This window comes from Anabrus simplex, chromosome 13, assembly GCF_040414725.1.
Source record: "Anabrus simplex isolate iqAnaSimp1 chromosome 13, ASM4041472v1, whole genome shotgun sequence".
Classification (NCBI taxonomy): domain Eukaryota; kingdom Metazoa; phylum Arthropoda; class Insecta; order Orthoptera; family Tettigoniidae; genus Anabrus; species Anabrus simplex.
The window spans coordinates 41,150,985-41,166,416 of NC_090277.1; the positions used below are offsets into that span (position 1 = coordinate 41,150,985).

Genomic DNA, 15,432 nt, shown 5'->3' on the forward strand with positions numbered 1-15,432 from the left:
AAACATACTAGTGAAAACAGTATCTGGGAAGTGGGGACCAGTCACTAGTAGCAGCTTGCACACTAGTAGCACCTTACAGACACAGACTGTGACCTTCAGATAGTACGCATGTCTTCCAAGTGAGAGCGGTTTCGTAGGAGATTGCTTTAAGTTCCTGCTGTCATCTGGTAGTGGTAACTAAAGTGTAAACTGTTATCACACATTCAACTGTTCGTGCAAGGCTATCTACATTATAATATTATAAGTTTCACCCGTATAATTTTTCTTGTACCATAAATAAATTATTATGCTAACTTTCCATACTGAACTGATATTATAGAATGAACGTAGATAAAATGCATTTTGTAATACTATTTCACTTTGACATCATTATAATTGAATAAACCTGACCCCGCCGGGAATCGAGCCCGGGACCGCCAGGTGACAGGCGGGCGCGTTGCGCCCTACACCGTGGAACGCAATGAGCACAATTGTTTGAATATTCATAACAAGTACAATAAACATTTCAGATTGTCATGAATGAAACGAACGTGATAACGTCTCTTCACCCACTTAAGTTTTTATTAATTCATTTCACACAATCCATTATAACAAAATAACACATTATCGGTTCTTCATTTTACTTAAACGATCCTCTTGTACCGGTTTGTGCAAGGTTTGGCAGACAGATCATCATGTTTTCTTGTCTTCCATCCTTAACTGGGGCATTGTCAAACTCACTCCTCTAGATTTCAGAAAAAGATGCTACGTTGTCTTCTCATTTCATCCCCTGTCTGCCTCTTGATAACTTTATAGCAAATTGGAATGCGTGTTTTGCTGTTCAACAGTGTGTGTAGTGATGCGTGCGCGCATGTGTGAGTGAATGAATGGCAATTTGCAACACAGCTGTAAGGGGACAAGCTTGAAGCCGTGACTAGGCTGTGACCAGTAAAAGGTGAGTAACGTTGGACGTTAAACGGGGACAAGCTTGAAGCCGTGACCAGGCTGTGACCGCACAGAACACCAATGTGTGACCGGTAAAAGGTGAGTAACGGTGGACGTTATTTTTCACTGATACTTTTCACAATTACTTTATTGTAGCAGTGACAGATGTAGCAGTTACACAAAAGTAACCGTTTGTCACACCTCTACTAACAAGTATAGGTTATCCTGCACAACAGTTATGCTATGAGATTTGCATAACCATTGGGGGTGCATCAGAACTCTAATGCCCGTTTGCACCATTCTCAGTAAATATTAGGCGTTACGAAACCGTGGTAAAAGCTCTTATATGTCTTTTCACGAGAGTTTAATCCTCAAGTAAACATGGTATGTCCATGCCTCCGCCAAAGAAAGTGTTGTGATTCGCTGAGGGTATCGTACTGACCTCCAGCACGTCAACGTCTCGTGTTTCGGGCGTACAGGGCTACGCATCGCATACAACAGTGGGGAGATCTGAACTTCTGAATAAACGACTAAACCTGGATTCTGTTCACTTAGTTTATTGAACACATTCACAATGCTCTGCCTATGGTCACTTCTGAGCGGTTTTCCTTTTTTTTTGTGCTTCACTACACGCGATGGTCCTACCTCTTGCTGCATTTCTCTCACTATGAATACTGATACAGTGACACTGACTGCTGCTGCAAGATGCAACACCTTATCTCCACGCTGTGCAGCTTGGGACTTTCCCCTATTACGAGAAGACTTCCTGTATTACACCACGCCTTGTGCCTTCATTTCTCGGTACTTGATCACTATTTTATTAAAACAAAACCATATATACACCGGTATATATGACAACCATATTTTAATTTGATTACGTACTCTTCCAAACTTTCTAAATGTACTAAATAGGGCCCGGAATTTTATGCACTAGGCCTAATAAGTTAGAATGCAAACTTACTGAACCGAGAAGCAAGTATAGTCTACCTTCACAACGACTATGCTATGGGGTTTGCATGAACATTAGGGGTACGGCTCATCAGAACCCCTATAATATATGTTATTATTTCTACATTATGAAAGAACGGGTGGCCGACACTTTCTACTAACCAAATTAGTTTGCAATCTAACCTATTACCGCATGAAAATCCGGGCTTTAGTAATAAACTAAAATAAAATTAATGCCACGTACTATTTTTCTTCGAGCTCGCATACAGTCGAGTGAGTGCGACGGTTGCTTCTCCAATCAAGTACGTCCATGTTCACGAGCAAAGGCAAGGTGCTCCGCCTGTTTGTTTACATCAGGACTAAACTCTCGTGAAAAGCGGTATACCTTGGTATTGTGATTAACCGGTTGCACCATTGCTAATCCTTGGTTTCTGAACCGCGGTTTCTTGACGCTCGTTTTTCTCGCTTTTATTAACCTTGGAAGTAATTAAAGTAGTATTCGGAAGGCAATGAGGAGTTCGACAGGCACTTGGCTTTAATTTATCCAGAAGGCAGTCATATTTTCGACAGTCATAAGTCTCTAATTTATCAATTTCCCAGTTGTTTACGTTTTATCTGGAACCGTCAACCTAAAACCTGTATTCCAGTCACTGACTGGGTCAGGGATGTAAAGAATGAATCATATATAGGCTATTAGTACGATGGAGTCGCCACTCCCAAAGTGATTTGTTAATGACTGATGGATGCTATGCAATGAGAATGGAGTGTGTTGCTTGAATGAAAGATGACAGCGAAAATTACTTGTAACAAGGACATCAGTCTTTTTCTCTCTGTTCGTCATCTTCAAGATACCGTAGATAGGACATGTGGTGCCAAATCCATTTTAATGATAACATCATGGCTCGGTACTTTGGATCCACGCAGTGTGAGGTTATATCGCTCACTCAAATGGGATCACGACACTTTTGATGCACGTATTGTACATACAATTTACTCGTGAGATTATGTAGCGTACGTAAGCCTTAAAGCCTTTGTTACCTGCTTAACCGCTCTCTCACGGCCGGTTAACTTTTAACCACGGTTAAACGTCACGCATTTCAAAAGTGGGCTTGATGGTACTTGTCCACCGTTGCCTCTCCTCCCACCACTCCTTTTCAGTAATTGTATTCCAGTCCAGTCCTGTTTTTCTTTTACTGTTCTTGACAGAGTCCATCCATCTTGCTCTGGGTCTCCCTCTTGTCCTCTTTCCTTCTATCTTAGCCTCCAACATTTGTTTTGGTATCCTTCCCTCCTCCATCCTCATAACATGTCCAAACCATCTCAATTTAATTCTTCTCCATTCTATGATTCAGTTTTCTATCCCTATCTCTTTTCTGACCTCAACATTTATTACTCTGTCTCTCCCTGCCTTCACTACGATACTCCTCAGGAACTTCATTTCACTGGGCTGAATTTTACTCCCAGTTCTTACTTCAAAGTCCAGTCTCTGATGCATATGTTAATTTAGGGGTATAGTACATCTTGTACATTGTCTCTTTACATTTCATAGGAACTTTTCTGTTCCAAAACCAGGTTCCTTACATTCTGGTAGAACATAGTTCCCACTTGTACCCTTCTGCTAATCTCCTTATCTAACCTTGCGTCTTACATTATTTCACTTCCGAAATATTTGAAGCGTCTTACATTATTTCACTTCCGAAATATTTGAAGCATTCAATAACCTCAAGGTTTTGTCTCCTGATGCTAACGATTCCTTTTACTTCTCTTTCTCCTCTTGTGCCAACGGCCGTAGCCGTGTTGAAACACCGGATCCCGTGAGATCTTCGAAGTTAAGCAACATTGGGCGTAGTCAGGAGTTGGATGGGTTGCCACGCGCTGTTCGTGGGGGGTGAGGGAATGGAGGAGCGGAAAGGAACTGGCCACCCTACCGCACGTAAACTCCAGCTCAGGAACACCTCTGTGGAGGTTCGGACCTGCCTTCGGGCAGAATAACCCTTACCTTACCTATCTCCTCTTGTCATCACCACTATTTTGCTCTTTTTCACACAGATTTTCATACCATATTTTCCAGTATTGTCATTTAAAGTCTCTAGTTGTATTTGCAAGTCTTTATTGTTGACTCCCCAGATTACTGTGTCGTCTTCAAACAACAGTATTTTCATATTCTCTCAAAATGTTGCCTTTGTTTCCTTCATAATTTTATCCATAACCATTATAAACATAAATGGAGACAATACACTTCCCTGTCCTACTCCAGTTTGGTCTCTAAACCAATTTGTTCTCCCCAGTGGAATCTCTACACAACTGGAACAATTCTTATACATTGCTTTCACTACATGAATATTAATCTGTAATTATTGCATAAAATGAATTTCATTGCAAAGCACATACTGTCAATAGTATACGTTTTAAGGGTTCAATAAAATGTTCCACCTTTCTTCTTTTTCTTCTTCTTCTTCCTCCTCCTCCTCCCTCTCCTCCTCCACCTCCTCCTCTTTTATCACCGCATAGGATCACTTTAGTCAGTTCATCGTTCAGGTCTCTTGTTCAGGCTTTGCGGTCCTGTCAGTACTTTCTTCAGACGCTCCGAACTTCGTGCCCTTTCCTCAGTTGAAAATGTGTGTGTTGTTGGTTTGTTACATGTAAGGGTAAAGCGGAGGTTTGTATTCCTGAGTTTTGTATTCAATTTTATCTTATTTGTGGTGTGTTCTATTGTAATGCCTATTTTCTTCAGATCCTCTCTTACTTCTCTGATTCATGTACATCCTGTTGTGGTATTTTTGAGACGAGATTATGTTGTACTATTTGTTTCAGTTGTCTTGAATCCTGCATCCTTTACAGTACTAAAAAATTGTGATTAATTAGGGTAGCATTAACAAGTGTCGGGACATGTTTCATCCTTCTTTTTGGGCATCATCAGCCGAAAATTCTTATAAGTGAAATAGGCAAGATCACAAATACACATTAAAATACAGTTCGGATTGCTGAATACGGCAAGTTAAAATACATGATATAATTCGAAGAAAATGAACATTCACAGCCTGTTTCCAGTCATTTGACTGGGTCAGGAATGGAATGAATGAAGCCCCAATCTAGCAGCGAGGATAGGAATTGTGCTGGCTGTCGATGCCTGTCGCACTCGTCTGGGGCAATGATTAATGACTGACAGATGAAATGAAATGATATTGGAGAGTTTTGCTGAAATGATAGATGACAGGGAAAATCTGTCCCGGCTCCACTTTATCCAGCACAAATCTCACATGGAGTGACCGGGATTTGAACCACGGAACTCAGAGGTGAGAGGCCGACGCGCTGCCGCCTGGGCCACGGAGGCTGTATAATTCGAAGAATGTTCTTAAAATGTTGGAGCTCAATTGTTTTCTTGTTCTATTGAACTGAAGATAAAATTGTTGAACACACGTAATAGTTCCATTGAAAGTTCGATGATCGAGTTCTTCTTATGTTGGCGTGTTGATGCATTGTTAATAATTCTTAGTTAAGAGGTTAGAAGGCAGGTGGAATATTTGACTAAGCATTCAAAAGGAGAAAGGTTGTGCTGTAGTTGAATAGTCGTCCTCGTCTGCCCCAGATAGGTGAGGCTCGATGCGTGTTTTACAGCTGACTCAGCTTTTCACTTATACTGAATCGTATTTTAATGTGTATTTGTGACCTTGCCTATTTTACTCATAAGAATTTTTGGCTAATGATGTGCATAAATAAGGACAAAACATGCCTCAGCACTTTTTAATGTTATCCTAATCTCAATTTTTTAGTATTGTAAAGGTGGAACATTTGATTGTACCCTAAAAAATTATATTAAACCATAATTCACAGGACTGGGGAAATTTTCCGATATGGACAGTTTTCCGGTTCATCAAGGTTCTGCTAAAGTCAGGTTTTACTGTGTAATGACTCCTTTACTCCAGTCATTTAGCACAGATTTTCCTTTTCAAATGAATCTAAATGTTTGTTCTGTAATTTCAGGAAAGATCCTGAGCAGGAAATGTGGCGACGCTCTTGGGGAAGTCGAGACGACAACAAGGACGAGTTCTGGGACGCAATTCGGCCTGATTACAACTATCTAATGGATACTAACCTCATAGAGAGTTGCAAGGTACTGCCCATATATGGAGGAGAAAGTTACTTTATCGTGGCCTTCAAGAGTATGAAAGTAGCAGATAATAAACATTTTGTATATTATTTATTGTCAGGTTATTATTAATAGTAATGATGTGGTTTGTAACTGATTCAGGGAGAGACCTGGGAAGTGTAATGTGTGATCAAACTGTCTGTGATTGGGATATGTTGTGTGTGTTAGTGCAAGTCTGCAAGGTTACTTGACTGTTTGCATAAGTGTCTTTTGACAAGGTAACCAAATAAGTTCTCGCTGTTTTTGATTGTCAGGAGTAACAAGGTAAAAGTTAAAACACCTGGCATGTTCCTTTCAGACCTGAAAGAAAACTAGAGGTGTGAATCTTTATTTGTATGTAAAAACGGACAAAAATGCTCTTAAATATATATTGTATTTTTACAAAATAATAACTAACATTGAAAAAAATGTGAACTGTCGAACTATCAATACGGACATGAACCTAATAACATATGGTACCTGCACAATTGTGCATACACGGTTTGAAAGGGATATACCATGTGTGTGGTCGGGATGGGAAGGTGACAGTGACTTTGTCTGATACAAGCGTGTTGCACACTCGTAGACTTCTTACCGCTTACCACCAGGGCACTGGATAGTCAGAGGCACGTTGGTGAAAGGTGCTGGGTGCTGATGATTACTTTGAGGAGTAACAGCATGTGCGATGTGCCACACATCATGTTAATTGTGTAATTCCAATAACACTGGTCTGTTATTGGCAACCAGCAATGATTACACATAATGATCTTGGTCTCTGGTGGAATTCACTACAACTTGAGTGGCCCAGACACTGTTGTATTCAGTGAATTCAGTGAAGTTGAAGTAGGCTCCAATTCATTAGAAGATGATTGTTCTGACTGGGTAACCAACAAGCCTACCCACGCTGATTTTATGAAGTTCTCCCATAATTGAATAGTGAATATTTGATACAGGGAAAGTTGTAAATCCTGCATATTCAGTGTCTGCGTAAGCATATGAAGTCATTTATTCCAGCATAAATTTTGTAAAATTTTTTTTTTTTTTTTTCAGCCTTTAGAACAGATAGCATTATAGTTATAAATTATGGGACAAAAATTTAGTCACCCCTGGAAAAATCATTACAAGCATCACTCAGTACCGTGTAACTCTGCCTCTAAACTTGATAACCGCATGGATTCGGTTAGGAAGTGAGTCCACAAGGTTTTGCAGGTATGTCACATCCAGGTTAAGCCACACGCTGAGGATTAGATCACGCACTTCCATCATACTGCGCAGATGGTGATGTCTGTGTTGTACCCGCTGTTCCAGTGTGTTCTACAGATTTTCAATGGGCTCCAAGTCGGGTGATTTTGCAGCCCAATCGAGATGGAATAGGGTGGGGGACTGTTCGTAAAACCAGTCACATATGCGTCAAGCCCGAACTTGCTGTTGTCGTCTTGAAAAATCGGGGTATCAATAGCACACTCATCTTGCAGATGTTGACTGAAAGGCAACACCTGATCATGCAGAATGTTTGAATAAACATGCTGGTTCACCTAAGTGAGCGGGCCCAATCCATGATACGAAAAACACCCCCAAAACATCACCTTCAGCTTGAACCTGACCTTTCATACATCCAGGATGAAATGCTTCATTTGGCCTTCGGTGCACTCGACGACATGCATCTTGGAATAAGGCAAAAAACATGATTCATCAGACCACATTACGTTCCACCAGTCAGCTACTGTTCGATGATTTCTAGTCCAGTGAAGATGTGCAGCTTTATGCGCCTCTGAGAGCAATGGCCTCTTGCTTGGTGTCCGACCACAAATATTCATTGCATGCAGTTCCCGTTGCAATGTTCTCTCGCTAACAGGTTGGGATGGGCCTTCATTCTCTGACTCCAGCAATTCCTGTCGGGTTTGGAAGCGATTTTGGTTCAGAATCCATCAAACACGTCTCCAGTCCCTCTCAGAATCTATTTCCGACCATAATTCTGACACTGTGTTTCGTAGCCACGTGTAATACACCACTGCTTGTAGACACGTTGGAACATTCTGCTGCTAAACGCCAGCAAATCCAGCAACTTCATGCACCATATGGTCATGGGCACGGCCAAACATTATTGCTCCTTTTTACCACTCTGTTACTTCCTTACATCTAACCATGTTGAGTTACACTGTCTCGCTGATTGCTACTGCCTTATGCTCACGTAGAGAGCATGCCGTTGAGCACGAGACTCGTTCGCTGCGCCATCTGTACAGGCTTAAAGATTCATCTGTGCGTTTGCACTAGGGTCTCTAATTTTTTGTCCATTTTTGCAGAAAAATAAATACTAGTTAAACAAATTTGAGATCATGGAAATGAAATATTCAAATATTTTATTTTTTAAATCTTTTCACACTTCTAGGTTCCCTTGGGATATCCAGAATCTGTGTATCTTTTACTCATTGAATCATGTTATTTTAAAACTCTTTTCTGTGTTTCTTTAAAAAATGGTTTAGTCCCTTTTATCATCATTATTTCCTCTTATCCAGCTCCTGCCAGGTTGGGGTATTTATGGCACTTCTCCATCTTCCTCTTCCCTTCCACCATTCCTCTTCCACGATCTTGTTCCAGTCTAAATTTTGTCTTCTTACACCGCTCTTCACTGATTCAATCCACCTTGTTCTAGGTCTTCCTCTTGCTCTTGCACTTTGCCTCCAACATCTGTCTTGGAATTCCATTCACCTCCATCCTCTTTACATGTCCGAACCACACCTTTGTTTATTCTTTTCAACTCTCTCATTTAGGTTTCCTATCCCAACTTCGTTCCTAACATCTTCATTTCCCACTCTGTCTTTCCTTGTCTTTCCTATCATGCTTCTTAGCAATTTCATCTCACTGGCTTGAATTTTACTCTCTTGCCTGCTAATCAAAGTCCAAATCTCTGCTGCATATGTCAATATGGGTACATACTACATTTTGTACATTATCTCTTTACTTTTCCTTGGTCCTTCTTTGCTCCAAACAAGTTTTCATACACTTGGGTAGAATGCATTGCCCTGCTGTACCCTACTGCTAATCTCCATGTCCACCCTAGCATTTTGCATTAATTCCCTTCCTAGGTATTTAAAGCTGTCCACAGTTTCCACACTTTGACTTCCAATTTTCACAGTGCCCTTTCCTTGCCTTTCCCCTCTCGATATCACCATAGTCTTGCTTTTCTCTGTACTGATTTTCATGCCACACTTCTCAATTTTTTCGTTCAGTACATCTAGTTGTTGTTGCACTTCTTTGCTGTTCTTTCCCCAGATCACAACATCATCTGCAAATAGCAGTATCTTCATGACTTCATCTCCATAGGTTTCCTTTGTTACCTTTACAATTTTGTCCATGACCATAATAAACAAAAGAGGTGATAGCACATTCCCCTGTCCTAGTCCAGTCTTATTCCTAAACCATTCTGTCTTTCCAACTGGGGTCAGTACTCTGCTAACACAGTTGTTGTACATTGCTTGCACCATTTGTAACATTTCTCTTCCAAGCCTCTTTTTAACCATGGTTTACCAAACCTGCTCTCTGGGGACACTATGCCTTTTCTGTATCTATGAAAGTCATGACCATATCCTTTCCATATTCCCAGTTCCTTTCCATCAGCTGTCTTATGCTAAGGATTGGCTCCACTGTAGATCTTCCACTCCTGGAGCCATATTTTTCCTCTTGTAACTCTCCTGCAATCTTTCCCCTCATTTTTCTTTCTAATAACCTTTCCAGTATTTTAACTACATGCGATGTAAGTGTGATTCCTCTATAGTTACCACAAACTTACTTATTTCTTTTAATAGCTTCTATTAATTGAGTGCTCTTTTTTTTCTATGATGTTCTTCGAGATGAAACTCAACTAATGAATATTGTGTTTAACAGGAGGCAAGTGGAGAGCTGTCGTGGGATGAAGATGATGTTCCTCACAAGTATATCTGGAGTTACAAGGAGTTTACCATTCAGTTCTCTGAACTCTATTCCTGGTTGAATAGTATTCAAGAGGCAATTTATGGCAAGGAAGAAAATGATGTCGATCACAGTGAAAGGCTTGTAAGTACAGCTTTGTGCAGGTGAGGCTGTTATTATTAAAATAAATAATATAGATTTAACTCTATACCAGATGACTAGTTGCATGCAAGACATGACTATAGCACTCGTCATGTAAGGCTGTACACTAAAAAGCAAATACCACCGTTTTATTCTCTTTTTTTATGGCTCATCACTGCTGCCAACTTGACTTGTTACACATTGAAATTACGAGACTAACCATCAACAAACTGACCTCATGGAAGTATATGTTGTATACAAGAAGCACGATATACAAAACACAACATAAAATTATACTTGTTTGCAGTCTTTTGTACAATATACACAAAATGAAGGGAATTTAGACTTGCTTCTTATAATTTTGACACGCTAGATAATAACGTAAGTAAGTTGACTGTTTGTCGAAGAAATATATACATATGTACAATTTGAATTCTACATGTACAATGAGATCGATCTTGATGAGATAGAGTGCCCAAAGGAGTGAAAGTTTTTTTGCTAGTTGTTTTACGTCGCACCGACACAGATAGGTCTTACAGTGACGATGGGACAGGAAAGGGCTAGGAGTGGGAAGGAAGCGGCCGTGGCCTTAATTAAGGTATAGCCCCAGCATTTGCCTGGTGTGAAAATGGGAAACCACGGAAAACCATTTTCACGGCTGCCGACAGTGGGGTTCGAACCTACTATCTCCCGAATACTGGACACTGGCCGCACTTAAGTGACTGCAGCTATCGAGCTCGGTGGAGTGAAAGTTTGTGATACCAGATGGCTATCTGAAGTTTGAGAAGTTTGAATGGAACTTGGTGCAAAGTTCTTGTTAGCAGAATGAGGGCAGGTGTATGCAAGTTACAAGGGAGGCGGGTATCTTGAGGTGTAGTTGTCCTGAGGTGAAACTTCCTGATTAGAATTCAGTCCACCTGTTCAGTCTACATTTTCAAGAGGGATGCCTCCGTGTCTGACATACGGTGTAGCCTGATTGCTGGACAAAGCTGACTGCCTGGAGCGGTGAAAACGTCGCTTGGAATATATACTTGATGGCTGACGTCACATCTCATACGTCAGCACTCTGCTGTTGACACACTCTTAGCGCCGAGTAGGTTCCATGTGGGAGCGGGTGCTGAGCTCCCAGGTGGAGGACACTACAACAGTTTCAATAATGGAGGTTCCCTTACCCAAGTAAATGATCAGTCAAGAAATTCATAATTAAGTTGGTTTTCAAGCTTAATCAGGAATTAAGAAAATAAACACACTCTCACCCTCAGTCACTTTAATGTTATATATTTCTTGTTCATGGTGTGGGTTACTGTAGTCACGTCCTAGTTCGTGAACCATGGGCAACGGCTGAGTGGCCTAGTAAGTGGGCCTGAGAGTCGGGATTCCAGTTGCTATGGAATGGGAGTGGGCATCTCTGACATATTCGGAGTTGTAGCCCTCCTTGTGCTCAGGCGGCCAGGACTATACCATCTACCGATGGTTCCTAACCCGTTAGAGGAGAGATCCTCACTTGGACTATGTGTAAGTAGGGTAGCATCCTGCTTCATGAATTTACCAACCTCAGAACATTTTAAGCAAGCCTCGGACCTATGGGAGTAACGGAGTCCCACTCCCATTTGACAGGCGAGGGACTCCTTGGAAACAACTTGGCGAACAAAATGGAATTCGATGGGGAGCTATCAATATTAATGGGGCTTATGGAAGAAAGGAAGTAGAACTGGCTGAGTCAGCAAAGAGGATGCATCTGGATGTGCTAGTAGTAAGTGATATTCGGGTAAGGGGAGATAACGAGGAAGAGATAGGAGATTATAAAGTGTACTTGACGGGTGTTATAAGGGGAAGGGCAGAGTCTGGTGTAGGGCTCTTTATCAGGAATACCATTGCACGCAACATAGTAACATAGATATGTCAGTTGGAGGAATTAGGACTAGAATTGTGTCTGTGTATTCACCATGTGAGGGTGCAGATGAGGATGAAGTTGACAAGTTTTATGAAGCATTGAGTGACATCGTCGTCAGGGTCAACAGCAAGGATAGAATAGTGCTAATGGGCGATTTCAATGCGAGAGTTGGGATTTTTTTTTTTTTACTTTACGTCGCACCGACTCAGATAGGTCTTATGGCGACAATGGGACAGGAAAGGGCTAGGAGTAGGAAGGAAGCGGCCGTGGCCTTAATTAAGGTACAGCCCCAGCATTTGCCTGGTGTGAAAATGGGAAACCACGGAAAACCATTTTCAGGGCTGCCGACAGTGGGGTTCGAACCTACTATCTCCCGAATACTGGATACTGGCCGCACTTAAGCGACTGCAGCTATCGAGCTCGGTAGAGTTGGGAATAGACCTGAAGGATACGAAAGGGTGATTGGTAAATGTGGGGAAGATATGGAAGCTAATTGGAATGGGAAGTATTTGCTGGACTTCTGTGCTAGTATGGGTTTAGCTGTTACGAATATATTCTTCAAGCATAAGGCTCTTCACCGCTACACATGGGAGGTTAGGGGTACCAGAACCATAATAGACTATATCTTAACCGACTTCAAATTCAGGAAGTCTGTTAGGAATGTGCAGGTTTTTCGGGGGATTTTTCGATGATACAGACCACTCTCTGATCTGTAGTGAACTAAGTATCTCTAGGCCTAGGGTAGAGAAAAATGAAATCTGTCTGCAAACAAATAGGAGAAGAAAAATCTCCAGGATGAGGAAATTAGACAGAAGTAGTACATGGATATGATTAGTGAGAAGTTTCGAACAGTAGACAGTAAGCGTGTTCAGGATATAGAAAGAGAATGGGTGGCATACAGGGATGCTGTAGCGGAAACAGCAAGGGAATGCCAAGGAATGACTGTGTGTAAAGACGGGAAAAAGCTAACATCTTGGTGGAATGATGAAGTGAAAGTAGCATGTAAGCGTAAAAAGAAGGCTTATCAGAAATGGCTCCAAACAAGGGCCGATGCAGACAGGGAATTGTACGTAGATGAAAGAAACAAAGCGAAACAAATAGTTGTTGAATCCAAAAAGAAGTCGTGGGAAGATTTAAATGAAATCTGTCTGCAAACAAATAGGAGAAGAAAAATCTCCAGGATGAGGAAATTAGACAGAAGTAGTACATGGATATGATTAGTGAGAAGTTTCGAACAGTAGACAGTAAGCGTGTTCAGGATATAGAAAGAGAATGGGTGGCATACAGGGATGCTGTAGCGGAAACAGCAAGGGAATGCCAAGGAATGACTGTGTGTAAAGACGGGAAAAAGCTAACATCTTGGTGGAATGATGAAGTGAAAGTAGCATGTAAGCGTAAAAAGAAGGCTTATCAGAAATGGCTCCAAACAAGGGCCGATGCAGACAGGGAATTGTACGTAGATGAAAGAAACAAAGCGAAACAAATAGTTGTTGAATCCAAAAAGAAGTCGTGGGAAGATTTTGGTAATAACCTGAAAAGGCTAGGTCAAGCAGCAGGGAAACCTTTCGGGATAGTAATAAAGAATCTTAGGAAGGGAAGGAAGAAGGAAATGAACAGTGTTTTGGGTAATTCAGGTGAACTCATAATAGATCCCAGGGAATCGCTGGAGAGGTGGAGGGAATATTTTGAAAATCGTCTCAACGTAAAAGGAAATCTTCCTGGTGGTGCCACGAACAACCAAGCTCATGGGGAGGAAGAAAATGATGTTGGTGAAAGGACGCTTGAGGAAGTGGAAAGGATGGTAAATAAACTCCATTGTCATAAAGCAGCAGGAATAGATAAAATTAGACCTGAAATGGTGAAGTATAGTGGGAAGGCAGGAATGAAATGGCTTCATAAAGTAGTAACATTAGCATGGAGTGTTGGTAATGTACCTTTAGATTGGACAAAAGCAGTAATTGCACCTATCTGTAACCAAGAGAACAGGAAGGATTGCAACAACTATCGAGGTATCTCATTGATTAGTATACCAGGCAAAGTATTCACTGGCATCCTGGAAGGGAGGGTGCGATCAGTGGTTGAGAGGAAGTTGGATGTAAACCAGTGTGGTTTCAGACCACAGAGGGGCTGTCAGGATCAAATTTTCAGTATGCACCAGGTAATTGAAAAATGTTACAAGAGGATTAGACAGTTGTATTTATGTTTTGTAGATCTAGAGAAAGCACATGACAGGGTACCGAGGGAAAGATGTTCGCCATACTGGAGCACTATGGAATTAAGGGTAGATTGTTAAAATCAATCAGAGGCATTTATGTTGACAATTGGGCTGCAATGAGAATTGATGGTAGAATGAGTTTTTGGTTCAGGGTACTTACAGGGGTTAGTCAAGGCTGTAATCTTTCACCTTTGTTGTTCGTAGTTTACATGGATCATCTGCTGAAAGGTATAAAGTGGCAGTGAGGTGAAAATGTAGTTAATCTGGCCTATCCTGATGACTTGGTTTTAATGGCAGATTGTGCCGAAAACCAGCAGTCTAGTATCTTGGAACTTGAAAATGGGTGCAATGAGTATGGTATGAAAATTAGCCTCTCAAGGACCAAATTGATGCCAGTAGGTAAGAAATTCAACAGAATTGAGTGTCAGATTGGTGATACAAAACTAGAACAGGTCGATAATTTCAAGTATTTAGGTTGTGTGTTTTCCCAGGATGCTAATATAGTAAGTGAGATTGAATCAAGGTGTAGTAAAGCTAATGCAGTGAGCTCGCAGTTGCGATCAACAGTATTCTGTAAGAAGGAAGTCAGCTCCCAGACAAAACTATCTTTACATCGGTCTGTTTTCAGACCAACTTTGCTTTACGGGAGCGAAAGCTGGGTGGACTCAGCATATCTTATTCATAAGTTAGAAGTAACAGACATGAAAGTAGCGAGAATGATTGCTGGTAGAAACAGGTGGGAGCAATGGCAGGAGGGTACTCGGAATGAGGAGATAAAGGCTCATTTAGGAATGAAATCAATGGATGAAGCTGTGCATATAAACCATGGGGTCATGTGAGGCGAATGGAGGCGGATAGGTTACCTAGGAGAATAATGGACTCTGTTATGGAGGGTAAGAGAAGTAGAGGGAGACCAAGACGACGATGGTTAGACACAGTTTCTAACGATGTCAAGTTAAGAGGTATAGGACTAAATGAGGCCACAACACTAGTTGCAAATAGAGGATTGTGGCTACGTTTAGTAAATTCACAGAGGCTTGTAGACTGAACACTGAAGTCATAACAGTTTTTAATGATGTTTTTATGTTTACTTCTGGGCAGTGAGACCTGCCAGAGATCCCGTGACTGACACATTGTATATAATGGAGACACACTGCATTTCGTTCACAGATAATGCTTTCGTACTTTCTGGTTCGTCTGTACAGAAGGCAAACTGACATCTTATGATGTGCGACGTGTAAGGGATACATAGCAGATAGGATAATTAAGAAA

General features: G+C 41.2%; 1 protein-coding gene across 1 annotated transcript in view; it reads left to right on the plus strand.

Moving 5' to 3' along the window:
• Window positions 1–15,432, plus strand: part of klar (klarsicht) — a 1,195,270-nt gene that overhangs the window by 492,099 nt on the left and 687,739 nt on the right. Inside the window, exons 6-7 of the mRNA XM_067157231.2 lie at window positions 5,857–5,986; window positions 9,887–10,054. Coding sequence (XP_067013332.2) covers window positions 5,857–5,986; window positions 9,887–10,054 — 298 coding nt within the window. The remainder of the gene's footprint in view (window positions 1–5,856; window positions 5,987–9,886; window positions 10,055–15,432) is intronic.